Source organism: Desmodus rotundus, chromosome 12 (assembly GCF_022682495.2).
Source record: "Desmodus rotundus isolate HL8 chromosome 12, HLdesRot8A.1, whole genome shotgun sequence".
NCBI classification, from domain to species: Eukaryota; Metazoa; Chordata; class Mammalia; order Chiroptera; family Phyllostomidae; genus Desmodus; species Desmodus rotundus.
The window spans coordinates 66,214,655-66,237,854 of record NC_071398.1 but is presented as its reverse complement, the minus strand read 5'-3'; the positions used below and the strand labels follow the sequence as shown (position 1 = coordinate 66,237,854).

Here is a 23,200-nt window from a genome sequence, read left to right as displayed (position 1 = left end):
CGGATCATCCACTCCTCCAGTGGCCTCTGTCACCCTCAGAGTTCAACCCAAACTCCTCACGTTGGCCCCTGCTGACCTGGCCTGCTGGTCTCTCCATCCCAGTCCCGCACCATTCTTCTGCTCATTCACGGCGCTCCCGCCCTCTGGCCACACGTTTCCACCTCAGCAGCGCCTTTGCGCCTGCCGTTCCCTCTGCCTGGGAAACTCTTCCCCCCAAAGTGCTCAGGCCCACTCTGCCGCCAGGCTCAGGTCTCCACTCAGGTGTCTCCGCCTCTGGGGAGCCTTCTCTAACACATGTTGGGAACGAAACACACTGCCTTCCCCATCCGCGTCAATGTCTGTCCCCTTTGCCCTGTGTTATGTTGATTTCCACCATCACTGGCATTTACTTATTTATTCGTTGGGTGGCATCTGCCATCCGTCCCCACCCACCAGAATGTGTGCAAATCGGGACTGTATCTGTGTTACTCGTCCCGCATCCCCATGCCTGGAACAGCATCTAGGACACCTAGGAGGGCAATAATATTTGGTGCGTGTCTGAATGGACGACTAAACATGTGAGTAAACTGGTGTGGCTGGCGGAGCCAAACGGGAACAGGAGGACCGACAGGAGGGGGTGCGGAGCTGGGGAGGGTTGTTGTAACTTTCTACTGCCACCTTCTTCAGAAAGCATTCCGGCCATGCGACCGAGCCCTCTCTGCCCACAGCATGTCCTGCCTTTTCATGACATTTATTCCACCCTGTGTGTTGGGTGTGTTTGCACTGCGATCGGGAGAACAGGGACTAGACCTCATCCACCTTGTGCCCCCCATGCCTGGCCCAGTAGCTGCCGTACGGCAGGTGCTCACGCAGCGCTTGTTGGGTTGAACCAAACCCATACTGGCTACACTAACTCTAATTAAAAATCATTTTCCCCATCTGTAAAATGGAGACTATTAATAGCATCAATTTCATGAATTTGTTATGAGGACTAAATGGAATAATGTTTATATATGCAAAAACCATGTCTTTAGCCTAATTGTTAGCTGAGTCACTTCCACCAAAGCACCCCGGATTTAAAATTATGGACAAAAAGACTGGAAGGAGTGAAGCCCTTTCTGGGATGACTTTCCTGATAGGCCCCTGAGGGTAGGGACCAGACAAAATGAATCTTTGTAAACTTTCCATTAACCCAGCACTAAGGACTATAGAATGTGCTTTGCAAATAAACAAATGTTGCATGAATACATTCCTTTTTTAAGAAACCTCTTCCCTCTTTTTTCTTTTCTCTTAATCTGCAAATTGTCTCCCAAGGACAGTCTCTAGGACCCCTTCAAGCTAGATTAAAAAAAAAATTCTAGCTTCTTTTAAGAAGATGGTGGTGGTTTATCAGCCTAAGCTGCTGAAAACCACAGAAGCTCCATTCTGTGGCTAAAGTGCTGGTGGCTTTGCCCTGTGCACCCTCTACTCTCCCGACGTTGCAGGAAGCATGTCAGCTGAGGCCTCTGACATCCACTGGCTCCTGGAGAATTCTACCAGGGTGGGCCCTGCCTCCCTGCTCTTGCTTTTGAAAAACTCTGCTGGCCCCTGACTACAAGCTGCAGGCTCCAGCTGGCAGCTGGGTGGCACCTCTCCAGGAGACCTTGGGCCTCCCCACCAAGCGACAAGGCCCATGAGCTGAGTGTGCACAGCTGACCTGGGCCCTGGGCCTGAGCTGGGTGGACAGAGAGCACGGGTGGAGGAAGGAGGAAAGGACTACAGTCGGCGAGGAGTACCATGTGCCCTATAAACCAAGATGCTTGCCAAGTGGAAAAATACCCAGTCCTCCGAATGCTTCTTTTTGTGTTTCTTGGAAACGTTTCCTCAAAGGGGTAAATGAAATGCGCCATCCCTGCCTGAGCCAGGTGTTGAGCGAGCTGCTTCCTTCTCTCCTCCACAAACAGGGCTGCCGCTTCCTGGCATCGGGCCTGAAGAGTGCTGGGCCCTGAGTGGCCAGAGGGAACAGCTCACGATCGTGTCACGTTGGCGCCGTGTTGAGCCTGGGAGGTGTCCAGAGGTCTAGGCCTCTGCTCGTTCCCCAGTGCTGCGGGGACGCACCAGGGATGGCACGGCCCCCCGTAGGCTGCAGCCCGGCAGAGAGCCATCATAGGACTTGCCTCGCACTTCGTTACGAGGGTCACCAGAGAGGTTGTCTGTAGTGTGATGAGCACCGTGCCTGGTGTTCTAGAAGGGCGGGGAATACAAGGGTACTTTTGCTAAGCTGAAAGATAAGCACCCGAGTTGCAGAGGATTTGCAGTCTCCACACGATGCACAGCAACCACCTCCACCTGTAAGAGCCGCAATGGGCAGGGAGGAGGTGAGCGAGGCTGCAGTCCCCTGGCCGGGCTGTGAGTAAAGCCCCGACCCTCAGCCTGGGCTCCCGTCCAGCAGGACAGTTCAGGAAGCAAGGACGGTCTGGGCCTCAGCAGGTCTGCCCTAAGGATGCCATGTGGGGCGAGCCGATTAATCCAAATAGCCACCCTGGGAGAGGCGCGCTATTAGCCCATTTCTCGGATGAGAAAATTGAGACTCAGAGACGTTAGATTCGTGGCTCACGTCACACAGTGACTATGCACCAGACCTGGGATCTGCACCGAGAGTTTGACTTTATGGGGATATCTGTCTTTCCGGCTGCTGCTGATTGCCAGCACCTAGACGGACTGCCAAGTCTTAGGGGACCCATCACTACAATACCAGAGTCTCACTGAGCACCAGGCTCCCTCACCCTGCCAGCTAGCGTAAGCAACTGAACCTCTCCTCACTGCTCACCCCAAAACATAAACTCCAAACCTGCCATGCAAGAGCCCACTAAGACCAGGCCTGATGGCCCCACAGTGGAGGCTGTGCCTGGCAGTGGCCTCCTGCCCAGAGGTTTCTGTGACGGGGCTTCCTGAAGCCCTGGTTCCTACTTATTCTGCAGGCGGTCTAAACCCCGTATGTCTTTCTCGTAAGTCCTTCTTGCTTAAGGAGCCAGAGCTGCTTCCTGCTCCTCACTGGTCCAAAGCCACACCAGGCTGCACCTCTGTGACCCTGCCAGTCAGGCCGAGGAAAGGCAGGTGGGGCTGCTCTGGGCCCTGCGTGCAGAGCAGGGGCTGATTGGTTACCCTTGGCCTCACGGGGGGCGGGGTGGGGTGCTCCTGCTGGCCCCCAACAGCTGAGCTCGGCTGTGGTGGGGGACCGGGGACCACTCTAGCAGGGAGGGTTGGGTTGGGGCCAGCCCGGTCATCAGCCCCACGTGACACCTCTCAGTGGTCACAGAGAGAAGCGCCTGCCCCGGCCTGCCTGCACAGCCTGCCATGCGTGCAGAGCTGCTGCCCGGCGCCCCTCCGTCCTGTACGCTCAGCCATGTCAGCACGGTCTCTGTCCTTCTGGCTCCTGCAGGTTACCGATTCCGCCAGCAGATGGAGCTGCCCATTGTGGGGCTGGTGGAGGGCGAGGTGTGAGGCCAGGAGTGGCAGGGCAAGAGGCCGGCCCACCGAGCAGAGCCGGGGAGCATGGAGGGCGTGGGCGCTGAGCTGAGGCCGGGCTTGCCTGTGAGGACAGGCCTCCGAGGTGCGCTGCCCATCTGTGGCCTCTCCTTTGGCCACACTGCTCTCCGCTCCCTGAGGTGGGTGAGAGGGACGAGGGATCCACCTCCAGGTGCCCAGGTCACCTGTGCTTTGACCCTTGGGCTTGAACTGCCCGGAGCCTTGTGGGTCGCGGGACCAAGGTCGGGTCTTAGCCTCCTCCCCACGGTGCTTCACGGGGCACCCAGCAGTGTCTCCTTAATGCTTGGACATCAGAGGACGGGGAACCCAGTGGACCTATTTGAAGCTCCACTCGGGCACAGGTGAGGAACTCAGTGTCCCAGATCTGCTTCCTTGTCACCTGTGCCCCCAGGCCAAAGGCGGCCATTAGGGCTGGCCGGGCTGACTTCTTTGGGTTTGCTCCTCCCAGATTTTGGTCTGATCAATTCTTCACTAGCTTGCAGTCGTTAGATGCCTTAAAAAAATATTTTTCTTTTTAAAAAAAATCTAATTTGGCTTTTTAAATTGTCCTCCATGCAAGGGTGGAGAGAAAGGCCGCAGGTAACGTGACTAGCTCAGGTGGACAGAGATAAACCTGGGGTAGCGCCCCAGGGCTTTGCTCCTGCTGTGCTGTGGCACTGTTCCGTGTCCCGATCTCATCTCCTCTTTGTCCTTACCTGCCAGGGCCGCCTTCCCCATTCCCGGTCTTATCTAACAGGCTCACTTCTTATCCCACTGGAAAATCCGAACTGCCCCGTGGCCTACCTCCCCGGCTCTCACCTGCCCCTCTTCCCCAGCGCTCTGTCTTCCCTCCTGCTGAAGTGAATGGGAGGCCAGGGCCTCTCTGTGCCCTGGACCCCTGCCCACGGCCCTCCGGCAGCCTGGCTCCCGAAGCACTCCTTCCTCCTCCGACAGCCAAGCTTCCCTCTCTACCGCATCACCCCATCAGAATATGGGCATGCTGCGGTATCTCCTGCTAAAAGAAAATCGTTTCTCGAGGCCATATTTTATGTCCCCCTTCCCCTGCAGCAAAACAGCAAAACCCCTTTAATGCATCGCCAACCCTGTCCTCACTGTTTTCCCCTCCTGTTGCTCGCACCACCCTGCGCTGGCCTCTGTCCCCACCCTGGGCTGGCCTCTGTCCCCACATCCCACAGAACTGTTTCCGCCAAGGTCACAGACGGTCTCCACATTGCAGCATCCCCTGCCCAGGGCTCAGCACTCACTTCCCTGGATCCCCAGTGACAGGGTTTCACTCAGCCTTCTTAAACCACTTTCCTTTATATATTTTGGAGATCAGGCCCTTTCTGAGGTATCATTGGCAAATATGTTTTCCCATACTGTTGGTTCTCTTTTCATTTTAATGCTGTTTTCTTTAGCCATGCAGAAGCTTTTTATTTTGATGAGGTTCCATTTGTTTATTCTTTCCTTTATGTCCCTTGCTTTAGGGGACGTGTCTGTGAGGATGTTGCTGCGTGGAATGTCTGAGATCTTCCTGCCAATGTTTTCCTCTAGGACTTTTATGGTGTTATGACTTATATGTAAGTCTTTTACCCACCTTCAATTTATTTTTGTGTATGGTGTAAGTTGGTGATCAAGTTTCATTTTTTTGCAAAAGAACCTATGCACCCCAATGTTCATAGCAGCACAATTTACAATAGCCAAGTACTGGAAGCAACCTAAGTGCCCATCAGCAAATGAGTGAATCAAAAAACTATGGTACATTTACACAATGGAATTCTACGCAGCAGAGAGAAGGAAGGAGCTTATACCCTTTGCAACAGCATGGATGGAACTGGAGAACATTATGCTAAGTGAAATAAGCCAGGCGGTGAGGGACAAATACCATATGCTCTCACCTTTAACTGGAACATAATCAACAAGAGAAAAAAGCAAACAAAATATAACCAGAGACATTGAAATTAAGAACAATGTAACAATAGCCAGAGGGGAGTGGGGAGGGGACAGTGGGGAGAGGGGTCTATAGGAGCTACTATAAAGGACACAAGGACAAAATCAAGGGGGAGGGTAGAGGTGGGGGAGGGAGGTGGGATTGGCTGGGATGGGGTGGAGGGATGGGGAGAAAATGCAGACAATCATAACTGAATAAAAATAAAAATAAAGTAAGTAAAAACAAAAACAAAAAGCCCCTACTTTCCTCACAGAGTGCGGGTTCCCCCCACCTCACTAGCTTCTCACCCCGCAGACCCCTAGGTGCTGGCGTGCCTGGGGGCAGCCTCTCTCTCTACTGAGTGACCTACATGGAAACATGCTGACGATCGGCCAAATTTCTATCTGCAGCCCAGGCCCCTGAACTCCAGGTTTGCTTGGCCAACTGTTTATGCTTCATGTCCTCTTAGATGTCTAATAGGAATTGCAAATATGTTGAAGAACAAATTCCTAACTGCATCCCTCCCGAATCTAAGATATGATGATGTTCCCTTTTCCTAGAATGTCCTTGCTTTGTTTGTTACAGCCGATTCCTGCCGCATCCAGCATACCCGTCATTCCTCAGGCTTCAGGCAAGTGCTTCCTCTCCGAAATCTTGTACTGGGGTGGTTTGGCTTCCTCTACACTCGCTCTTCACCAGCATAGCCTGCCTACTGCCAAAGGTACAGTTCACCCCCAAACCTTGTCCTTGCTTCATGGGAGGGGAGGCGTACGAGCGGGCTCATGGTTGGTACTTAGGGTGCCGTCACTCCCTCCCGCCTTCGCCCCACCAGCAGTCGCTCTCTCCGAGGCCCCGAGCATCTGGCACACACCTCTACTGGAAAACACAACTCCCGGCTTCCCAGGTTACCCTCTTCTAGCCCAGAAGACACCCAGGTTAAGTATCGTAGTCGGCTCTGTATCTCCAGTGTCCCCCAGGATTCTTGCCACATACATGTTCGATCGATGTTTCAAGAAAAAATAATTCCAACAGGGCTTACGCAGTGTTGTGCAAGTAAGAATAACCGTGAGAGGTGCTGGAAGGAGGCTTGACTGGGGGTGGGGAACACACAGTACAGCACACGGGTGGTGTGCTTAGAACTATGCGCCTGAAAACCTATGTAACTTTGTGAACCAGTGTCATCCCAATACACTCAAAAGAAAAAATTAAAATTAAAAAAGAGCTAATTACAATTTGATTATAAAATGTCATTAAGTCTACTTTGCTGCAACATATCTATTGGCCTATATAAGCTAAAATTATTTGTTGAGTTCAAATAAGAATTCTTCTAGGCCTAGCTTCTAATATATTTTTCATCTAATAACTTTTACCTATTGGTTCACAGCTCTTTTTAAAGGAAGAGAGGTCATATTTGGAAAAAAGGAAGTCTTTGGGGGTCAATATTTGTCTCTGTTTGGCAAACATTTCATCACTGACTTGGTTTCAATGAGGCAAGAGCCCCCGGCCAGCGGAATCCTGAGCTGAGGCTGCCCTAGGTCCCAGCAAGTCCTTAGTCATAGGTTTACCTGGGCAGCCAAGACGGTGGCGCCCTCTGTTGGTCAATGTCAGAGGTTTCACTGCATCTCTAAAATGAGAGAGAGAGAGAGAGAGAGAGAGAGAGAGAGAGAGAGAGAGAGACAGAGAGATTGATTCACTGATTGATTAGCGCCCTCTGGTGCCAAAGCACTGTGTCCATGCTAATTCTTTCTGGGAGTCACAACGTTTTGAAATGATTATTTTTGAAAGATATTTCCAGGGGAGTCCCTTTATCCTCTTCCAAAATCACATTCAGCTTTTGTATCTTGTGGGCTCTTTGGCATTGGTGGATGACCGACCCTAGACTTGCAGAAGGGAGAGCCACTGCGGGGGTCTTGAGGGTGCCCCTGGGCACGGACAAGGCAGGCTCGGGGCCTGAAAAGGACTGCAGGAGAGGACTGTTTTGCGGGCCTCAGAGAAATGGATGTCCCTTCTCAAGTTCAAGGCTGCTCCTCCTACCTGTGCTTTGGATCTCATTCCCACTACTTCTTCAAGTATCTTTGCCTTATCAAATCGCTCCTTTCTCCCTTTATCTTCAAACACTACTTCTCTTAAAACTCAGTTCAAATGTCAGTACTTTCCCTGAGGGTCAGTCAGAATCTTTCTTGATTATCCTCTCCCCTTCCAAACCGACCCTAAGCTTAATCAGAAGCCCCTCCTGCTGCACCCCTGTACTATGAAATGCATTCCTCTATTAGACCACACGTCACAATATTAAGCAGGCCAGTCCCTGTTTGTGGATGGAGATTTTATTTTTATTTCTGGGTCCTTAAAGCTTATTAGACCTTTTGGAGACAGTAGATAAAAGTTCAATAAGTGTGTGTGGAATGTAAAAACCATATTAACTTTCTCATGAATCACATTTGAATTTTTTAGTTAAGGTCCCTCATTTTATAGAAAATATACTAAGGTCCAGCCCTGGCTGGTGTGGCTCAGTGGATTGAGTGCCAGCCTGTGAACCAAAGGGTTGCTGGTTCAATTCCTAGTCAGGGCACATGCCTAGGTTGCAGGCCAGGTCCCCAGTAGGGGGCGTATGAGAGGCAACCACACACTGAGGTTTCTCTCCCTCTCTTTCTCCCTCCCTTCCCCCTCTCTAAAAATAAATAAAATCTTTAAAAGAAAATAGACTGAGGTCCATAAAAACTTGATAACTTGCCCGAGGCCTCAGAATCAGTCAGGGGGAGATTAAGGGCCGCAGTTTCAGAGACCCCGCTTCTCCAGAGACCCCTGCCTCGCCCACTAGACCCTCCTGACACTGTGTGTGCCAACAGCGCTCTTTCGCACAGTTGCAGAAGACACACGATACACGCCATGTTACTTTTCTAATGTCTAAACCTTTCTTAGTGTCTATGGCTTGGAAACAGGAAACTCCAAATCAAAAGAAATGGACTACAGTCACCCTTAAATGGGGCAGCCTGGTCGGTGGAGAGTACACGGGTCTGAGAACTGGGTGCTTATTCAGCAGATAGTTAAGACGTTGAGTGGAATGAGAAGACGACCAGGATACTACTGTGTACGTCCTTGCGCGGCTGACCACCCAGGAGAGACAGTAAAGGCGTGTCTGCAAGTGCACGTGGCACAACGTGATCAATTGTGTGTACAGAACAGGAATGAAATACATACGAATGTGGAGGAAATCACTTGAAGCTAGAGAAGTCAGAGAAAGTTCTGTAAGTTTCAGAGTGTGAGAACACAAAGACAAATAGGATTTTAACAGAAGCGGACAAAGACCTTCCAGGTGGAAAGAGTAAAGTTTTCAGAAGGATAACATTTGTAGAGGGATTTATAAAAAAATACCACTTAAAATATCCATCCATCCCCTATTTATTCCTGGAATGCCCAATGACAGAAAGAGGAACAAATCCTTTCCCCCAAAAGGAATAAAGTGGACAAAATTCCTAGAAATTGAGCAAAGGCACACCAATCAAGAAGCATTTACTCAAGAAAAATCGCTGACCCTAGGGGCAGGAACCGCGTGTTAGCCTGGGGCCACTCCCCCCAGCGCCCCCAGCTGGACCAGCCAGGCAGGACGGCCTCCTTTGCAGTGCAGCAGGAGCACTCCACTCCCCTGGCTTGTTAGGCACAGAGGCGATCTCAGGGGCAAACAAATGGGAAGAGTCACTGCAGCTAGCCTAAGGCGGTGGTTCCAGCTGGGACAAGCAACAACAGATTGGCAGAGCAGCCAGAAATTTAACAGGGAGGCAGACTCATGGACAGAGTCAGATGAAGTGTACCTTGCCACAGAGCCCTGGTGGTTTGGAAGGCTGCACGGAAGAGCAAGGCAGAGGCCACATTCAGGGAGGACCTAGCTGAACATGAGGCCCTCAACGCAGGCAGAAGACACACCTGAGGGCCCGGGATAAAGTAACTTCCCCACCACTGGAATGGCTGTGACAAGGGCAGACAGCAACAAGTGCCGATGGGGACGTGGAGAAACTGGTACTCCCACCTTTGTCTATTGCTGATGGGAATGTAAATACCTACAGCGTAGTGGGTGGTCAGACATGAGCAGAGTACGGAAGTTAGGCCAGGTACAGAAGGTTACCAGGGACAAAAGCCCTGGGCGTCTAGCAACAAACCTGGGAAAACAAGGACCTTGCCCCCCCAGGGTAACCTTTGCTCCGGAGCATATGGCTGGTCGGCAGTTTGGAAATCCTGACCTTTCCTCCCTGGAGATAACATCTAGGCCTCAGCTGTGTTTCAGCTCCAGGCCCAGAAAAGCAACAAAACCTGGCAGGTGACACTAGCACCAAGCTGCAACGACTAATGAACCCCTGTTCTGGCAATGACCAATCAGAAGAGACCACCCCCTGAAAGGACACAACAGTAAAGCTGAATAGTCTGTTAAGATCCTTGCCTGGGTTCTCCCCTAATCTCTCTACCCTTAGATGCCTTTGGCCCTGGCTGGTGTGGCTCAGTGGATTGAGTGCCAGCCTGCGAACCAAGGGACCACCAGTTCAATTCCGAGTCAGGGAACCTGCCTGGGTTACGGGCCAGGTCCCCAGTTGAGGGTGTGTAAGAGGCAACCACACACTGATGCTTCTCTCCCTCTCTTTCTCCCTCCCTTCCCCTCTCTCTCAAAATAAATAAATAACATCTTTAAAAAAAATAGGACCATGGGCCCAGCACTCTCTCCCTCCCAGGAGCATACCTGTGACTTTCCCCTCCCTCTCCTACCCCCTGGTTACCTTCCGCTCTCCTGAGCTCCAAGGGCCCTTCTTTTGCCTCTGTATCTTGTCTCCTGAGCCTATTCCTTGTGCAGCTCCCTTCTTCTACCTCTGCGACTTTCTAAATAAACAAGTCTCTTACAGTGGGAGTCTTGGCTCTGAATTCCTTCCAGGCCAGATCTCAGGCACCGAGGTTGCTGACCCCACCAGTCTAAATGCCTGGTGCTGTTCTCGCCTCTGCCACCAACAGGATAGTAATTTCTTAAAAAGGCATACATAACTTTTATCACATGACCCAGCAATTCCACTCCTAAGTACCCACCCAAGAGAAGTGAACACACACGTCTACGCACAGGCTTGTATGCAAACGTTCTTGACAGCATTACTGAGAACAGCCCCAAAGTGGAAACGATCCAATCATCTCTCACTGGCGAATGGATAAACAAAATATGGTATATCCAGACAATGAAATGTTTTTAGCAATAAAAAGGAACAAACTGTTGAAACTTGCTACAGCGTGAAGCTTCAAGACATTATGCTAGGTTAAAGAAGCCAGATGCAAAAGACCAGGTATGTCTGATGCCATTTATATGAAATGTCCACAAACGGCAAATTTGTGAAGATCCCAAGCAGATCAGTGGTCGCCAGGGGCTGGGATAGGGATGGCCTTGGACTGCAAGTGGGCGTGTGTGGGCGAGGGTTGCCCAACAGCTCACTCAACGTCACGGAAATTCCCACTTGCAGTGGAAGGTCTTAGTTTGTGACTGGTACCTCGATAATGCTGTTAATTTTTTATAAAGTTCAACAAGCAAATATTGTCTTATATCCTTACCAATGATAACTGCTTATTTTCAGTATATATATTTTTGCTGCATATGTGTTTTAACAAGAAGGGACTTCTGTCTAGTTTTTGAGCTGCTTGGTTAACATGAATACATTTACACGTCATTAATTTTTTTTTTTAACAACAAAACCGCATGAGTTCTATTTCATAGAATCACAGATGATAAAATTGGAAAACCTTCTTTGAGGTCATCTAAGCCCCACTGACCTCCTTTGGCTTCAATTTCCTTACGTACAAGGTGGGGTAGAACTAAATGGTTTTCTTTGCTCTTGACGTCCCTGCTCCGATGGCGTCTCCCTCTCAAATTTTCTATTCCTAAAGGGATGATTCCCCCAATCCACTGCTAACAAAAATAATTTAAAATATAACTAAAATTGTGAGTTTATTTCAGGCCAGGGTACATGGATTTTTCTCATTTAAGTCTCCCCCAAATCCTTTTTACAGGCAAAAAGATTAAAATTTTCTTGGGTTAAAAAATGGAGATTTCTCTTGGGGGAATAAGAGAATGTGGCATTATTGCTTCATGGTTGTAGGGATTGTCCGGAGGGATGAAAATGTTTTGGAAATAGTGGTAATGGTGGCACAGCATTGCCGATGTACGTATTAATGCCACTGACTGTACACTGAAAATAGTTAAAATAGCGTTTTGTTACATTTTATTACAAAAATATTTTAAAAGACATCTGGGCGAGGTTAACCAACAAGGTGCATGCAGCTTCTCGCCATCTGAACCCACACTTTTAAGTTTTGCTGAGATGTAATTGGCAAACATGGAATAAATTTAAGGTATGTATGATTTGACGTAAGTACACATTGTGTGAAGATTACCACAAAATGGTTAGTTAACACACCCATCACCTCAGCTACTTTTGTGTGTGTGCTAAGAACAGACCTCCTCTCTCTCAGCAACTTTCAAGAATACCAAGAGTTAACTGCCGTCCCCTGCGTTACATTACATGTGACCGACCTCTCCCTATGGTCCCACCCCTCAGCCCTCAGCAATCCCTGCCCACTCTCATTCCCCAGAGGAACCCATACTCTTAGTGCGAATGTCATCTGCATGTTGAGGGCGGTCTTTTGTAACTCAACGAAAAAATGATGAAAATGTCAGTACCTGGCAGAGAGAGGCCCGGGTTTTATCAAACTATCGTCATTCAGAGATCCTTATTCTTTTAGCTGGTCCTTTTTAGTTGCTTCTGAAAAGGTAAATCCACAATGAATTGACACACGTAAATTTCCTCATTTGAAATTCTGATGAAGTTGAAATCCACTGTACCAGGAAGAATGAGGCCTCGAGAACGAACTGGCTGGTATTCCAGGTTTTACCCCTCATTGCCGTGCTTGATGCTCCGTGCACACACAGCTTACAGTACCCTCTGCATTTGCAGTGCCATAGATTAAGCCACTGTGGGCTTCTATTTCACAGGCCTCTCAGGCCTATTTTTGTCCAAGAATCACTTAAGCACAGTCAGATTTTAATGTGAATGAGATCCAGCGATTCCGGTATTTTAAAGCTTGATCATCTCTGAGGTTGGAGTAGACTGGGTCTTAGAGACAACAGGGACAGTAACACTATCATTTTCTTTAAATCAGATGAAATAAAAATTACCCTTAAGCCCGCTCTTCGTATTTCTGTAACATCAAGGAATGTGCCAACTAGCTGAACCAGAGGAAGTACTCTCTGAGTGTGGGAGACTAAAGACGGTCAGGCACTGAAACAGACAAACCTGTTGTGTAAACAGGAAGCCTGGACTGTGTTGCCATCGGCGGGTACAGACGAAGGGTACAGGAAGACTTTTCACTTAAAGAACATCTTTATTTGACCTTTAATATACAATATCACCTTTGCTTTATAAAAATTACATATGGAGGACATGACTGGAAACCAGTTCAGGAGCGGCCAGTGGGTACCGATTTAAGAGGTTACAGTTACCCCACTTCTGGTTTAAGAAAACTGTAATCTGGTGAATTTGAGACCAGTTTTACTGAGCAATGGCATTTCAACTTCCAAATCCAGTCATTAAAACTGGGGATAAGTTATTTAATTAATCCAACAAAATCTAATGTCTAAATTTTCTAAAAAACAATTTTCCCCAGGAGAGCTAAGCTTATCTCCAGGGAGTTTCTGGTATGCAACCTGCAGGGAATTCTGTAATGCTGAATAGCTGTAAGACGTCTGCGATTGTTTAAACCCTCCACAGGACAAGTGCGTGTGGGTTCGGGAGTTTGCACGCTCACTTGCACGCCGGGCTGTAGTGATCTGCATAGCACGTTGGACTTAGAAAGGCAGCTTGTTACGTGTACTCCCTGTCACTCAGAATACAAGCTTCCCCTCCTCTAGAATTTCCAAAAACGGTGAAATATTTGATGAACTTTAAACATCTATCATCTCTAAGGATGACTGGCCTGTTGCACTACTGGTAACATGGGGTTGAGTCATTTCATGAGTTCTGCTGAGCTCGAATGAAGTTTAAAGTGGACTACTTGTTAAACAGTGGAAGTGTCGGGTTGAGAATGAGATTGTAATGTCAGTATGATGCATACTGACATTCTGGAACAATGCTAGTGACGTGTGAAGGGTTTCGGGCGAGTTACGCAAGGGAAGAGGAGGGGGAACTGTCCTTGTGGAGAGGTCTTTCTCTGCATTCCTCAGATGTGGGCAGTTCTGGAGGTAACTGGGGCAGCACCTTCTGCAGCCCACAAAAGTAAGAGTGGCTGCCAAATGGCACAAAACCCATTTTCTGCTGCTTGAAACTTTTCGAGAGGTTGGTTTCTGCAGCACAAAGGTCGGAAATCCCATCGTATTCCTAACAGAGGGTCCTAAGGGCACTCAAGTGGAGGAATTCTGCAGTCCCAGCAACCCAGAGTCCTGGTCCGAAGGTCAACAAGCAGGCAGAACTTAGACAGAATTGCGCTTCTGACACCACAGAAACACTTCGTTTTACGTGGGGACTCTGGAACTGTGGCACTGAATGACAAGGCAAGGAAACTGGCTGATTGCACACCCGAAGAACAAAAAATATGCCTCTTCCGTGATAGTGACACCATACTGAAAGCTGGACAGACTCCAGGAGTCTCTCTCTTTTCAAGACAACAAAATATATAGCTTCAGGTTACACAAATACACACACTCATACATAAACACACGTTGTTTTGCTTTAAATGAACTGCATAACTCAAATACAGAGAAAAAGTGCAGATCAAAGATTATAGTCTTACACAAATTAAACTTTGGGATCAAGGTTAACAGCTGTGACCCAGGGGCAAAACCCAGCCCTCCATGTTTTTGTAAGTAAAGTTTTACTGGAGCTTCATTTACTACCGCCTGCATCTGCTCTCATGTCTCCACTGCGGAGCTGAGTAGTGGAGCGGTGGAGACAGGGTGGCCCACAAAGCCTAAAACGCTTATCCGGGCCTTCAGAGAAAAGCTTGCTGAGCTATTACAGAACAAAAAGAACGCCTCCACCATGATCTGAATGAGTTAAAGTAACAAAATCATCACCACCAATGTTCTTCAACCACAGTAAGTCCATTCAAATATCTCAAGATCTATTTGGCTACTCCAATATTCTGCTCAGAAGCTGTGCAGCCAAAACCAGTTAACCGGCCTTTGTCAGTGAACAAACCCATGGTGTGAAAACCTCCCTGTGTAAAACTGTCTTTATGTATACATGTATGGAAAGAATGGGTAAGACATGAGCTAGCCAATTTAAGGTAAGAAAACCTAAAGAAAAATAACTAGTCAAAGGACTATTACTGGGAACTATTATGTGGAGCTTAGAAATATTTTAGTATATTTTTCTTTATATTAACATCATGGAACCACTACTAGGACACAGAACAAAACCAATACACAACTCCAAGTTTTACCCATGAATTATGTGACAAAAAATTCTGAATATAAAATAACCAGCATTTCTAGAAAACATTTTTACTTATGCAATTAAATATAGCAAAATAAGAATGTTTGCATTTATTTCTAAGTATTTTAGCCCACGTTGCATCAGAAATCAAGTATTTCTTTGACATTTTCTGGAAGTTTAGTTATTAACTACAATTATAGCTGTTGGGATTATGCAGCAACACACTGTTTAAAATATATTATAAACAATTTCTTTTGCTCTTTAATTTCAGTGAACTATAAAATTAAGAGTTTTGAAACATGACTCATACTGGAAACCATTTAAAATGGTATGAATTACTCTCATACAGAAAATGCCAGCAGAACCACGAATGCTCTGATGCCCAACAGTGCCCGGCGCAATGCCTGGCGCAGGGTGGACGCTGCGTGCTGCTCACTCATTCTTTCACTCACTCCTGCATTCATTCTGGGAAATCCAGGCTTCAGGAGAAGTTGCATAATGAGAACGGCATGCACAATCTCTTATCGACACACTTGTAGTTTTGACAAAGGCTTTGGCAATGGAGAGTGGAGATGAGATGATCAAAATTTCAAACTGCAAGGTTAAAATCTACCCGGTGAAGCCCTAGATGACACCACAGAAAAGCAGGGTCAATATTCCACAAAAGGAATACATTCCTTCCATACTCAGTTATACATAAACATCTCCTCGAAGACAGGGACAAGCTGGCGTCAGAGAGACACGCCACAGCACACACCCACCGGAAAGCACGCACCGCACCCTCTGACAGGGGACTTGTTTTTCTGCACCAAGACTGCTTTCTGGTTAGGGCCACATTCTCTGGGTCTTAACAACTTTATACTGGTTTGAACGAAAAGGTGGGATTCTAAAATTGTAAAATAACTCAATGTAGAAGTTAGACGGGTATTCAACCACCTCTATTTTTTCTTTTATATACCAACTGATCTATCTACTTTGCATATTTGTGCCAAGGGCACAAAGTAAGGAGTCTACTCTGAGGAGACACCTGGAAAGGAGCATTTCTAGGCCCTTTGCAGAAGGTTTTATGCATGTAATAAGTTATTTAACCTGAGTAATAAGTCTACAAAATGCAAAGGACTATCAAGAACAGGACAAAGCAAAGAGTACTCTTGGAAACTAAGCAGAATATGGCGTAAGAGTTGATCTTGAAGGAAATAATTTTAAAAATTCGTAACAAAAATAAAACATGACCCTGGCAAGTCATTTGTAGCTGACTTTAATTTAATTGCCTTTGGTATTCAGAAGGAAAAAAATGGAAGCATTATTTGAAGCTGTGGTCTTCTCATCCTCACAAGAAAAGTAGGGGGGTGCTGAGGAAGACCCTCCCACTGTCCCCCTCAAATTCTGTGCTTGTTCCAGAACTGGCCAGGCTGGTCCACGTGTCTGCCTTCTGCTAAGCTCCAGTCACTGGAGAAGTACAACAGAGCACTTAGGAGTGAGGGTTCTGTCTTACTCCTTGAGAAGTTCCTGGGGAACCGAGAAGGGCCCTTTACTCTGAATTCTTCTAAATGAAGTAAGGGCGGGTCCACTGCCATCTACACAGCTGCCTGGGTCCTCGCCAACTCAAGGTTTTCACTTTTTTTTTGAGAATTAAGTACTTTTTCCCCCTTTCTCTTCTGAAGTTATAGTCACCTGCCCTTCTCATTTAAAATTTCAATTTTCAAGTAGTCAAAGATATTACAATTTCAAAATATGTGCTAAAATTGAGCTCTCTTTAAGACTCAAGTAATGCAACTGGCTCCACACCCTTGTTTCCTATGTACACCAAAAAACCTCGGGTGGTGATCATTATTGATCATTTGCTGACTGTGAGGATTTTTGACTATTTGTGGGGTAAGATGATCACCCTTAGAAAATATTTAGTTATATTAATTTATAAATCTTTTTCCAATTTAATCTACATGCTCATGAAAGGTCAAAAAGAAAAGCCATCAAAATAAGGAAATATGCCTGCAGAATGCCAAGGTGTGCTTCTTGCAGACACTGTTTCACGAAATCTTCAGATTCAGAGTAGATAGTGGACTAATTACACTCCTCCCAACTTTTACTGTCAGTGGAAGCTGTTTGTATTAAATATAAAAAAAAAAGTGTATTATACTGTGACATAAATTCAAAGGACAGAAAATTTATAAGCATTAGATATTTATCTTACAATACAGTTCTTGATAAAATTTAAATTCTTCCCCCCAAATATAAAGAAACATTAATTTATTTAAAAAGAACTATTACTGCAAAATCTGTTGATGGTGTGAGGAAATCCTTCAGCTACTATATCCCCCAAATTCATTGTAATATGATTAACTGCACCACACTTTTATCACAAAAATTATTTTGCAGCTATTTTGATTAACTCTTTGGATTTCTATAAATATTCTTGGAGAAAATAAAAGTTAAATTTAATTTTTACATAAAAATATTTTTGAAAAGCTCACTCATCTGATGAGATAATAAAGGACCTATGTCCCCATTTCAGATGAGACTATTTTAGGAAGTTCCACTCTAGGTGTTTTGTTTTCGACTCAGTAAGACGTGAAAGTAATGTGGCTCACCATGGTAAACTCAGAGCTGACAGTGGATTGTGCCCAGCCATGTAAATAAACTTGTAAGTTGAGGGATTCTACTAAGGTTATAATGAGGTTAAAATGGTTAAAATTTACTTGGTAGATTTGCTGGTTTGGAAAAATAATCTCCTACCAACAAAAACCAACACTCTCTCAGAACAGGTTTCAAGACAGAAACTAGCGCATCCCCCACTTTCGGTCGTGCTGCCAACACCAGACTGAACGACACGCACTAGCCCCGAGCCCAGGCTCCTAAGCAGTGGCCATGACAACTAGTGTCGATGATTCCGCATGGAGACAGATTCGAAGAGGATTCTTTGTCAGATTGTGCCCCCAGAGAAAACTGAATTTAACTGAGAAATTTCAATGGAAGAGATTGGGACTTGAAATGGTTGCCAGTCTGGTCATCCAATGGGGAACTTGAAAATTCAGACAGGGTAGGTACTTCTGTTTCTTTTCCAAGTCTTCTTGCTGCTGATGCAGTTACACTGTCCTTTTGCTCTTACTTACTTTAGTTCACTCCATTATCAAAAATGGAGAAAAAGGGGCTAAACAATGGGTACATATTTGATTTGAAAGCTGCTCCCCTTTGGGAGGAGAATATAAACTGGTGTCAAAGGCCCTCTCTAACTCCTGCTGTGACGCTCCACACTCTCGGCTGCTTCTCAGGGAGCCCGGCCTCCAGACCGCAGGACTCTAACACAGTCCCGTCCGAACTGGAATCGTTGCTCACGCCGCCATCTCAGTAAGAACCGAAGCCCATGAGGTCTCTGCCCTGCACAAACCGGGAGATGTTTTGGTCAGGTATAAAGTGGAATCATTTCAAAGCTGAGATATCTACAAGTGGACAAGTCTGTGGGGAATGAGTCGTGCGTCACCCTGTCAAGCTGACGTAAGAGGTTCGGGTGTTCAGAAGTCCCCTCTCGGATTAACTTCTACAGCGGTCCATGTAAACAAAACACAGGTGAGAATGGTCTTTCTGCAGCTGCTTTCATCGAACAGCAGGGTTTCCTGAAAGTGTGGTGTTGGCTAAATGCAACACGGGCAGAGGGTGAGCCTCTGTATTAAACACCCAGTGGTCTAAAGGTAAAAGGTCATCCCCGGAGAACAGCAGATACAAATACCTGAAAATAAAAGGAAGAAAAATGAGCTTCAGTGAGAGTTCAACAAGAAGATCAAGTGACCCAGTTACAGTGGCAGAGGACACCAATAACCCCTTTGAGCAGCTTTGATAGAAAGCACAAAGCACGGCCTCCGGCCACTCAGACGATCTAGAACACGGCAACAGTGAGTCCCAGAGCAGCCAAAGCAAACCCAGTGAGCTGCTCCAGGCCTCTGAAACAAGAGAGTAAAAAACAAGTTCCACATACCGGTTTGAGGCACATAGAACCAGCTGTAAAGTGGCATAAGACAAACAACCTCATAATTTTTCAGACATTCTTTTAAAAACAGTGTATCAGTCATATGTTTTGGCAGCTTATGTAGTATAACTAGAAATTAATTACCTGACATTTGTAAATAAACACTGAAGGAAAGAAGTAAAGCACATTATTTGGACCCATCAGGAACTAACTATACATTCCTAACACATTAGTAGCTTTGCAGGTACTGGAAAGCATTAAACAAAGGTTTCAGAAACATGGACTTACAGGAGGTTTAATAACTGTTAATTTCTCTTCATTGGAATAGCACTGTTTATAACTGAAAGGCAAGGACTCCTGACCCACCCGCCCCAGGGGAAATGCAGGCCAGAGTGGTTACACAGAGATCAAAAACGAGAGACTGAACACACACAACGGTGTGAGCTGCCGTTGTGGGCAGATCTCGATCTGAGTTCTGGAGGCGCAGGTCAGGACAGTGAGCATAAAAAAGTAACTGCACAGTTACTTTTAACACTGGAAGGGAGAGTGGCAGGGCTCTCAGTCTCTCTCCTAGACCCCAGACCTGAGACCCCGCTCAACTGACTCATTCACCTGGTCGTAGGCAAGGACGTGAGAACTGACAAGTCAGACTTGGTTGGGTCTGCTTCCTACATGGAGACCAGAAGCACCAGCTCTTAGTGTTCTGGGCACAAACATGTCCAGGAAAGCTATGTTCTGTGCAATTCCATGTCTCGTCCTGTCTCTCGGTTAACTGTGGGCTAACGGACCGTCACTTCTCGGAAGAAGAATGTGGGAAAGAATAGAGAAAATACAGGAGTTTCTTGGAGAATGACTCCTTTCCATGGGAGATGCTATGGAAGTACTTCATGTAAACATAGGTGTTAAAAAAAATCAGTAAGATAACAAATGTGAAAAATTTTAGATAACAAAAAATGCTATTTTTTTAAAGGATCTTAATTAAATACTACTGTAGAGGGTTGCAAAGTGCACCCCCACCTTCATTTCTACCTAGAGACCCCACAGTGATCTTATTTGGAAACAGGGTCTCCAGGATCTTGAAGTGAAATCATTCCGGATTTACAGTGGGCCCTGAGTCCAAGCCCTTGTGTCTTTACGAGACAAAGGAGGGGAGGTTTGGACCCAGACACACACAGGGAAGAAGGCCAGGTGAAGACAGAGGAGAAGAGTGAAATTATGCTGCCACGAGCCAGGGGGCACCTTTAGAGGAAACTGATTTCAGACCTCAGGCCTCCAGAACTGTGAGAGAATAACTTTCTGTCGAGCCACCAAGAGCTGGTAATTTGCTTTGGCAGCCCCCGGAAAGCAATACAACTTCCACCCCTACCTCTCCGTGCCTCCGGATTAAGCACCGCTGCTTGGTCGCAGGGGTTTAGAGCAAGACTGACCCCTTCTGGCAGCGTCAAACAATGCTGGAGAGCAGGGGCTCCCTCTAGGCTTAAATGATATACAGCGCACACTTAAAAATGTATTACAAAGTCAATGTTTAAAATTAAAGTAATATAGAATATAGCTACACGGCTCTTTTTAACTTTGGATTATAAATTCAGAAGAGGATGTCAAGGACATGGTATACTATTACTAATTTAAATTTAAACCTAGAGTTTAAAAATAGAACAATTAGAGAAGCACAATCTTTGCTGTGAAAGTTGAGAAAAGTCTACGATCTAAATTAGCTATCAGACTACTAGATATTTTTTTACTTCTAATAAAGTATTTTTTTAAACTATAGTTCAAGGTTAGAGATAATACATTACAAATGATACTAACTGAAGCCTGTAGGTATATAAAAAGGTGCTATTAAGTACTTCAGTTTCGCTGGATGCCTTGGGTACCTTTTAGAGCTATTTTTAAATGCCGTTCACATACATCTCTTTTCTCTTCCTCTTACGTAAAGAAAACACACCCAGAGGAGTCGGTGGTGCCGGAAATCATCGGCACAGTAACTGAACAGGGAACTTCTCAGAAAGAAGCCACCAAACCTGAGGAGAAACATTAAAGTGTCTCCAGAGAAAAGGTAAGGCTGACAGAATCAACCAAGTGAATGAATTCTTACTCAGTCCTTTACGCTCATTTGTCCAGCGGGCCTTGATGACTCGTTTATTCTTTTTCTCAACGACCAAAGGCAATGGCGGGTGGGTCGGCAGATGATGTTACAACTACAAAAAGCCCTGCAGTAAGGACTACAAGGGCCTCATTAAAAAAACACAAAAGATTGTTTGAAAAATAATTGATTTAAACTCCCATTTATTTATACTTCTACTGTTTAAATAATGTCTTTGGAACTGACTGGTTAGAAATCAAATTAAGTTAAAGATAATCAGTGGAAATGATATTCTAAAAGATGATGCATTAAAACATACAATTTTTAATCTCTCCAAAAGGTTATCTGTCCTCTCTGTGTCCTTCTCCACAACTTTCGTCAAACCTGAAACTTGCTGGAGCGGCGGGGAAGAAAAACGCTGAGAGCAGCATGGGCCTGCCGTGGACGCCAACGGGAACACGCCCGCAGTTAGTTCTCGAAGACAACCTGAAGGTGGCACACTTCTGGTGCGTGCTGTGCAGGGTTAGGCTTTCTCCTGAGATGTAAGGGAGCACTGCGCAGGGGAATTCACTCCCCGCTGCCTTCAGGGGTCAAATAAGTCAGGGCGATTTTGCTTCCAAGGGACAGGATACCCAAACTACACACACAGTTGGGTTATCTCATACAGCAGCCCAGAGGTAGACGGTGACAAAGGTTGGTCAAGTCAGCAGTAAACCATGGGCAGAGCTCCCAGTTTTGCAAAGGTTAGTGAAAAAAATACTAAAATTTTCCTGGTGCCTTGGGAACACTTGTCATTATCCCTTTGATATGTATGTAAATCTTTTTAAAAGAAAAATCAACCTCTTGTCAGTTTTATAATCCAGCAATTTTTTCCTTAAAGGCCAGGGTGCTATGTGTTTGAAATGTAAACATCAAGGAAGAGAGCACCCCACTCCTCCCTGTCAAAAAATTAAAAAACAAAAGGATTTTTTATAAAATTTTCCTCCAGTAATCAGGATCTTTGTAATATTCTGACTTTTTCCTCAAAATTACAAGACGCTCCATGCCTTACATCTTCACAAGAAGCCCAAAGTCAGAAAGGAAAAGCAGACATCTCTCAGGTGTGGGCCTACTCTGACGTCCTAACCGGTGTGGAGTGGTATCTCACTGTAGTTCTCATTTGTGCCAATGACGCTGAGCTCGTTTGTCATCCTTACCATCTTCAGTGGGACACTTCAACTCTTCCTCCTGGTTTTAACTTGGGTTGCATGTTATCTAATTGTCTGCATATATTCCAGCCACTTTTCATCATTTCATTTCATTTTCTTTCATGCTTTTACAAACATCTTTCAAAGAGCAGATGGTTTTACATTTTAGACCAATTGATCAATTCATTCTTTTATGGACTATGCCTTTGGTGGAATGCCTGAAAAACCTTTTCCCACCATGAGGTCCCCAATTTTCTTCTATGTTTTCTACTAAAAGTTGTTGTGTGTTTTCTTTTAGGTTTTCAATGTAGATCTATGATCCATTTTGATTTTTGTATATGCATATAGAAATTCAATTACTTCAGCATACTGCATGATTCCAACTATATGAAACTCCAGAAGAGGCAAGCTATAGTTACAGAAAGCTATGTGTTTGTGGGTAGGGTGGAATGCACAGCAAGACCAGGATGGAAACATTAACTAGGCTGGCAGTTACCCAGGCTTATGTATTTGACAAAACGCAGTAAGCTGTACACTTACAATAATTCAATAAAGTTGACGTCTAAAGGTGAAAAATGAAGATTAATGGCAAAGGATGGGGAAGAATAACATTATTTGTTATTGCTACATAAGAATAATTTGGGTTGTAGCTGCCTCTACTGTAGGAAAAACCTGGCAAAAGTATTTCTAAATACAGTTCTGAAATTGGAAAAATACTTATATAAGTAGTGCAAGTGAAATTCACTGTGTGTGTGTGTGTTCCCTACAGTCTGCTATTTGGATGGCATTGTGATCTGTGACAGGTACTGAGAGGGATTTAAAAACGTGCAGACCATGGTTCTGGCCCTCAGCACACCATCTGAGGGGATTGGACCACATAAAATAGCTGAACAACCATCTGCCCACCTGACCTCACGGCGTACTAGCTAGTCCTTGTACTAGCTACTCTTTCAGCTCTAACTGCTCACTACTAAGTCACCAGTATCGGTGGTTCTCACAGTGTGACCCTCCAGATTATCAGCGTCACCTGGGAACTTGTTTCAAATACAGATTCTCAGACCCCGGTCCAGGCCTACTGGTCAGAAACTTTGGTGATGGAGC

The 23,200-nt window shown here is 45.9% G+C and overlaps 1 protein-coding gene across 1 annotated transcript in view; it reads right to left on the bottom strand.

Moving 5' to 3' along the window:
* Window positions 1–12,797: 12,797 nt before the first annotated feature.
* The window catches only part of MAN1A2 (mannosidase alpha class 1A member 2), a 123,975-nt gene continuing 113,572 nt past the window's right edge, over window positions 12,798–23,200 (bottom strand). The window contains exon 13 of the mRNA XM_024570613.4: window positions 12,798–18,592. Within this exon, the coding sequence (XP_024426381.1) occupies window positions 18,460–18,592 (133 nt within the window). The 3' untranslated portion in view covers window positions 12,798–18,459. The remainder of the gene's footprint in view (window positions 18,593–23,200) is intronic.